Source organism: Neospora caninum, chromosome VIIa (assembly GCF_000208865.1).
Source record: "Neospora caninum Liverpool complete genome, chromosome VIIa".
Classification (NCBI taxonomy): Eukaryota; Apicomplexa; class Conoidasida; order Eucoccidiorida; family Sarcocystidae; genus Neospora; species Neospora caninum.
In genome coordinates, this window is record NC_018393.1 from 29949 (window position 1) to 37060 (window position 7112).

Consider the following 7112-nt stretch of genomic DNA (forward strand, 5'->3'; position numbering starts at 1 on the left):
CTCCGGGAGAGTACATAGAAGCACCAAAGGGACGGTAGTTGCATATCCAAGTCTGACACGGGATACTCGAAAAGGTAGGTGGTACGGCATGAAGACCTGCCACTCAAACGCCATGACCGCCTCAGCGAATCTTCTTCCTGTGCTCAGTTCTCTACGTTGAAACCGTTTTTGACCAGTGATGCTGCAGAACCAACAGATTATCACTGTACGGCGGTCCCTGTGTTCCATATCTGGCGGACGGGGATCTTGATGATACCCCCTCCTTGGAAACAGAGTTCTAGGCCATAGGAGTCAAAGAGGTCCATCCGTCCATATCTGACGCTTACGGTAATCAGGTACTGCAGTAGCACAAAGAGGCAACTCCCACCATCGAATGAGCAAGTAGCTCTTGTGGTGACCCATAGAGGAACGAAGGCTTGATGCTGTGTAGAAAGCACGCTTTTGTGCAGTGCAAGTGATGGACTTCGCGGTGATCACACGACGATAACGACGAGACACCAGGCAGAGCTGCAGTGCCGTTATCCTGAACTACACTAAGCTTACAACCTAGAAAAAACGTAAGGAAAACTCAGCGACGACACCGAATGAGGACGCCGATTCGATGCCGCTGCAGAAATCGACAAATGTGTCTATCGCTTTTGAGCTAACTACAGTCATTCGGTCGCCTTTTCAAGAGATGGCTACTTAGATCGCTCCCCCATGCGAAATGCAAACTCACAACCGTTATAACGATGGCAACCGTTGCTAGGCCAGCAGCCACCTACACACCGCAGGAGAACAGCACAGAAATCACGCGTTTTGGTAGGGCGCACGCCAGTGGCAATTCCGCAACTGAACATTTTGTGGAGCAATACACCTGTGAGGACCATTTCTTCTCGTAGCCTCTCCTCTCGTACAATACGAAATACAATATTCTTACGTTTATATCGGATACGAATCGAACTGTCTCACGACGTTCTGAAACCAGCTCACGTGCCGCTCGCATGTCAGTCTCTGCTTCCAACATCAGCACTCGGCATCGTCTCGATCGATAGCGAAGGCTGAGGCGGCGCGTAACTGCTGCTATTATGAGCAGGAGCCGACCAAAGCTAATGGGAGCAGGACACTGCCCATCGCGCAGGAGCCAGCACCGCGCGTGGACGCGAAGCCACTTGAGAACGCACTTTCGTTTTCCGGGTCTAAAGGACAGGCAGAGCGCATCACGTCACAGTGGAATCGAACATGGTCATGAAAGTGCTTAAGGGGTTTCCGCTCTTCCACACATCAGGCTCCAAATACGAAGGGCACGCAGATGCTCCCTCGACAGTGCCTATGCGGCACATTCAGAGCAACACTAAAACTCCTTTACTACGCGGTGAAGCAGGGGGTATACGCGAGAGGCGGGAGCAAAACTGTTGCTCTTCGTGCACAGGGTTCGGGCACGCTGGCCTCAGAAAATACCTACAGATGCCCCCACACCAACCAAAGCAACTGGAAGTGTGAATCATTTATAATTGTTGATGCATTTGACCGAATTATAACGGGAATGCTGGCACCGGTTGGATCGACGCCAACTGAGTCCCTTATTGGGTTGCTTTAGGATACCACCTAGTTTCAAGAGGAGAGTGCTACATCAGCGAACCTCACCGGCATCGACAAAAGTTGGCAATGTCGGGCGGCTCATTCGTTGGCAGAATCTTTGGTGTACACGCCTCTCAGAGACCCCCTGCCTTTCCACAAAATTCTTATTAGCACTACTGTTGTGCGTTTTACTATGATGCAACACTTTCTTGCCATAGCAGGCACGAATGCCCGAATGTCTTCGCCATATGGTATCATGTATCATGATTGACTGAGCCACAGGCTGTGGTGGGACCTCATGTGGTCCTGGGGACTCTTCCAATTATGCGACTTCCAGGCGATCGAGTGCCACCAGCATGCATCGACTCTCACTGTCTCTGGCCGCTTTTCTTTGGTAGCCTGCACACAAAGATGAAGGATTCCCAGTTGTGAGACGTTTCCAAGTCAGAGGTTAGACACGCTGTCGAACAGTTTCACGGGGTTTCACGCATCGGCAGGCTCTGCCGAAACTTAATAGAGCTCCTTGTAAGTACATACACCCGACCACTCCAACTATCAGTATAGCGGTGGCAATGGGACAAAACAGCACAAGTAGTGTAGTGGGCGCTCCCGCCTGCCTCATTCAACGGACAACGACAACGAAGATCCGCTGATCGGCATACGCGCCACAGTCGGAGCCGCCAGTCAGACATCATGCTCGTCGTCTTGGCCACCCTGTGATACAAAAAGTGAAAAGGAATTCATCATTAGCGCCTTAGTCATTCTGGCTTAAACGCTACGCAACAGTAGTCCTCCACACGTTTTTCTGCATATGACAAGGCATGCACGAAACACGAGTCAGTCCCCGGGTACGGATTCCGTCGAGCCAAGTCTACGATGTTCGGCACAACCTCAGCATGAAACCGATCACAAAAACAGTAAAGACAACACAGCAAGTTGACGGTAACGCCCCAGACTGCATCCAGAAACAGTTATTTGGACCTGTGCATCTCATGAATCTGGCTCGTTGTATTGGATCAATGCAGCAACCTGTGCGAGATAAGCAGCTGACGAGAAGCGGCACCCAGTGGGATAGCAATTGTTGCAGGCGCGACGGTTGAACTAGGGAGAGCACCTCACTAAGTGTTGCAAGAATCTGCGGAAACAAGGGTCGTATGAATACAGCAAAATAGTACTCACGAGCCCTGTTATTTTCCCTGCTCCGCGTGCCTAATAACACACACAAGGAAATGAGACAAAGGTAGTTGAAGCGCAAGGTAGTACAAGACACTCGTGGGGCGACTCCTGTACGACAGAATGTCAACTATACCTACGAAATGCTACCATTTCGCTCGCAACAGCAGCATATTCTTCCCCGCTGGAGGCGGGAATTCGAGAACTTCCCCACTAGTTAAGCAGCTTGGAGTCACTTACACCACTGTGTTTCTGCAGGAACGCAACCCACACAGGGTGTGCAGCGTTACAGTGAAAACTGCGCCAAGTCATGAATGCTCGATGAGTGAGACCGACGAAGAACAATCACCGAAGGCACGTCCGCATATGCGGTTCGCTTCCATTCCTCAAACTTCTGTCGCTGCAAACGAACATGCGAACACTGCTAAGAAATACTGAAGTCAGCTCCGCCATGGTAGCCGGGGTCGCCAACCCCCGAGTGTCAAACGACGCTTTTCCCGAGCGTCGAATGACGCTAAGAGGGTCCGATGCCGGCCCTGTCTACCAGGAGGCTGGAACGAGCTCTCATAACAATGTCCAGCCGAAAAACAGTTCCATATCATCCGGTTCTGCAGTAAGCAAGCTCTGCGAATAGTTGCGGAGACAACCACCGAAATCACGTCGTTGTCTCTCATGACTGGAACTGCAGATGGGTGGCTCGTGCTCTTCTTTAGATAGGCCCATTTCAAATGCCGCTGTTTCGATAAGCAAGCGAACCTGAAAAGACTGTCATTGCAAATTTCGATCCTTGTCTGCAATCGTTAATCACCTCTGGCCTCCGTCACTTTCCTTGCTGGTGTCAGGGAATTCCATAATGGCCACCACCAGACAGCATGGGAAGTAAGTCAGCGATTTACGCAGACAAAAACCCATTCGCTTCCACCCGATTTGTCCGGGTCGTTGGACACCCAAGTCGGCGCCTTCATTCGCTAGTTAAGAAATCCAATGAGGTGGTCAGCTACGAGCTGGAAAGCAGTGAGGCCCGGCTGTAGCGTCTCATGCATCTTCAGCACGACTATCCTCCATGTGCTTTATATAACTCCTTTTCATCCGGCCGTTCCGTTTTCGAAGGCAACCTCTCAGCTTTTTCCATCTGGGTCACAAAACTAAAGTCTCCTAGTACCAATCATTATCCTGAAAACTCTTCTGCTTTTCATGACTTCAAATACAATCTAACCACGGGACCGCCGACGGAGTGGTCATGCCGCCGGGGGACTCAACCACGAATAGACGCTCACATCTCCAGAAACGCAGAGTCGGCTTACAGGTGGTCTGATGAGAGCGATAATCATCATCCATACACGCCAGGAGCTACATGCGCCTCTACATTGAGTAACTGCGCGAACTACAGAAGCGAAGTCCTGACTAGCACAGCGATGACTTAAAATGACGGCCGTCCCGGTCGCACTGCCGCTGGATGCTTGTGTATGGATGTAGAGTTGCTAGACTAACGTGGCGCTGGCATTCGCAACTTACGCCCCGACTGAGGGTAAACGGGCAAAATAAGACCAAAATAACCCAAGAGCTTTGGTGCTAAAAGGGCATGTAATCCAATTTAGACTCTGAATTGCTGGAGCACGGTGCAACAACGTCCGCGCTGTAGCAAGTCTTCCTTTAACTGTTGCGGCATCTTGATGGCACTCAGGAGACGCATGAATGGTGACCCACGTAGGGGGGGCTCAGTTGTCTTACTTTGTCTTTTTCCCGCCTTGAAAAGCATGGCGCAGAAGAGGACAAAAAGTGCAACGCTAATAAGGCTGCAAATCACACACACATACACACATACAGATAAGATGATTCCATGGAGGGGTCGGCTACACAGCATGATGGAGCCGTCCCTTTTCTGCGGTGGTCCGCGGATAACCGCACGAGACCAGGCCTTCGTTTTGCGACAGCGACTGGACAGAATGGCCGCGACTACGAATTGTTTTAACCCCATGCATCACAAGCATCATTTCACCGACACGGCGGACTAGATATTCCACTAAAGAAGTTCGACAAAATGCGACTCTCCCGACGGCTCAGAAGCGCGCCTTCCTCATTTGTATGGCACTTCGGGATCCGGAGGACCAAGTCGACCGTGAGACACACATATGGAGAAGGGAGATCGTTGGAACCACCCTGGCAGTCCAAGACTCGTTTCACATAGTTTGTACGGGGTAGCCGTTTTTTCTAGCTCCAGTCGCAGAAAAAGACTCAACGGAAATTAGCGTTTCACGCCTGGCATATCAGACCTCTCTGTATATTTGCGCACTGCTTCCGGACACACTAGAAAATAGATCTCCACCTCACACCGTGAAGCTGAGGAAGTTTAGGAAAGTCCCTGCAGTACACGCGCTAACGGGTTGGTGGGCACTGGACGTCCACGTAGAGTCAGCTTTGGTAAGCAGTCACGTTGTGAACTTCAGATGTGTGTGACTGCATCAACAATTTGAGCAGTGTTTTGTTGAACCGTTTTCCCATCCTCATGACGGAAACCATAGCGCGGGAACTGATGCGTTTCCTTGTCGAGCCAGAGCCGTGGGAACCAACACGCCAGCGGGGCAAACAAGTTCTCGCTGTAAAAAAGGCCCTCGCTGCTCTAAGGGGAGTTCCTTGAAAAGGCAAAGCGCCCTTCGTTCGATTTCTGGATATCCGTTGGTCGGATACGTTTGTCTCAGCACAATAGAAAGACGTATTTGTGGAGAATGAGCACTGCCTCCACCTTCTACACAGCTGGCTTCTTGCTGGAGAAAACGTCCCTTTTAGCGCAACCATCCGACCAGATTGTGCGCCCTACACAGCCCTCTCCTCCTAGGAAGAGATGTCTAGAAAAAATCTCCGTCTGCATTGCAGAAACACGTGTCTCTATCGGCCAAAAGGTACAGAAAGGCGAACGATGTAAATAGGTCACCCAAGTAGTAGACAACTGGCTATGCAGGAATGCTAGCAGCTGCTGTAGATTCTCCTGCTCTTAGGACTATTCTTTCTGCTCGTTGTGGCCAAAGTACCCGCAACGACGTATAACAGTGTAGTGTAGGTGCCTATCTGTTTCCTCTGTTTTCTACTCACACTCCAAGTCTCATTTCCTGCCGGACTCTTCCGGAACGTTGGATGGTTGAAACACGCATGGCGACTCCCGAACGGCTACTCTGTCCCCGTTTCCTCTTGAGGGTACTGCTCCGATTTAATCCGTTGTAGTTCTTGTCATCTTCCCCTGCAGCGTCGCCGTCCTCTTCTGTAACCATGTTCTCTGTTCGTGCATCATCCTCCACATCGGCATGGGGTCCGTTGTAGTTCTCGTCCTCTTCGTCTGTAGCGTCGCTATCCCCTAATGTAACCGCGTTCTCTGTTCGCGCCTCATCCTCCGTGTCGACAGTACTCTCCCAAGCAGTGGTCTCGCCAGTGGAAACGGCGGCAGCAAGGGATGTGCACATTCGCGGTGTTGAGAAATCCAGAGAGAAGAAAAACGGAGAACACAGGCAGAGTGCAGCGGAGAGAAACAGTACACTCAAGCCATGAACACGGAGTCTCCCAGGTCTCCGTTCCACTCGAGAGGGAAGCTGGGCCCCAAAGGGGAGTCCCAAACGTTTCTGCCGAAATACCATGGCCTTTCTCTTCTGGCTCCTCCTCGTGCCTCGAGCGAAGATGTCGCTACTGGGTGTAGGCTTCATCGTTGCTGATTGACCTCACGCGGAACGCCACTGACGACACAACAATTTGACGAACCGTCTAGGCTGTGAACACGGTCTCTACAGCAACAGAGCTCCCACGACTTCGATGACAAAAGGGAACTCCGAGAAAAGGGTCGCCCATAAATAAGCAAAGGGACTGGAGAAAGGTGGCACAAGTCAGTAATTTTTAGCGTTTTCTAGTCCTGGACCGTTGCCTCGTAGGCAAAGTCACACAACACACCGACAGTCGCTGAGTGGTCATGTGTGCCCGGCTCTCCTCCTGCTGGATACAAAGGGTGCTGTTGTTTGCTAGAATATTAGAAATGTTTTAAAATTCCAGGTGCATTTTTCGCTGAAGCATGCAGAATCGGTAGGGATAGGCAGACATCCAACAGAGTGCACAGCCTGGGACCGTTCGATTTTTTCTACATGACACTCCGTCCGTTAAAAAGCCGAGCCAGTCTGAGGAAATTTCTCTTTCCGCAGTGCACGGTTTCGGTAGCGCCGTGCGAGCGCGCAACTAAAATAGCCCTTGCGTGTCCAGACGAGTGACACTGTCGCGCGCTGCGCTCTGTCTGACGCTGCTGTGGTTACCCAGCGCCTCCCTCTGCGTGCCCCTCAAACAATGAATCCCACAGGAAAAAAGAACATGAACGACCAATCTCCAACAACATCGATGGATAGCGT

The 7112-nt window shown here is 51.1% G+C and overlaps 1 protein-coding gene across 1 annotated transcript; it reads right to left on the reverse strand.

Annotated features, from left to right (window-relative positions):
- Positions 1 to 5819: 5819 nt before the first annotated feature.
- NCLIV_019380 (hypothetical protein) lies at positions 5820 to 6188 on the reverse strand (the record flags this gene model as incomplete). Its single annotated transcript, XM_003882132.1, has 1 exon — positions 5820 to 6188. One exon carries the CDS (start codon positions 6186 to 6188, stop codon positions 5820 to 5822), a length of 369 nt encoding a protein of 122 aa, XP_003882181.1.
- Between the last annotated feature and the right edge of the window lie 924 nt (positions 6189 to 7112).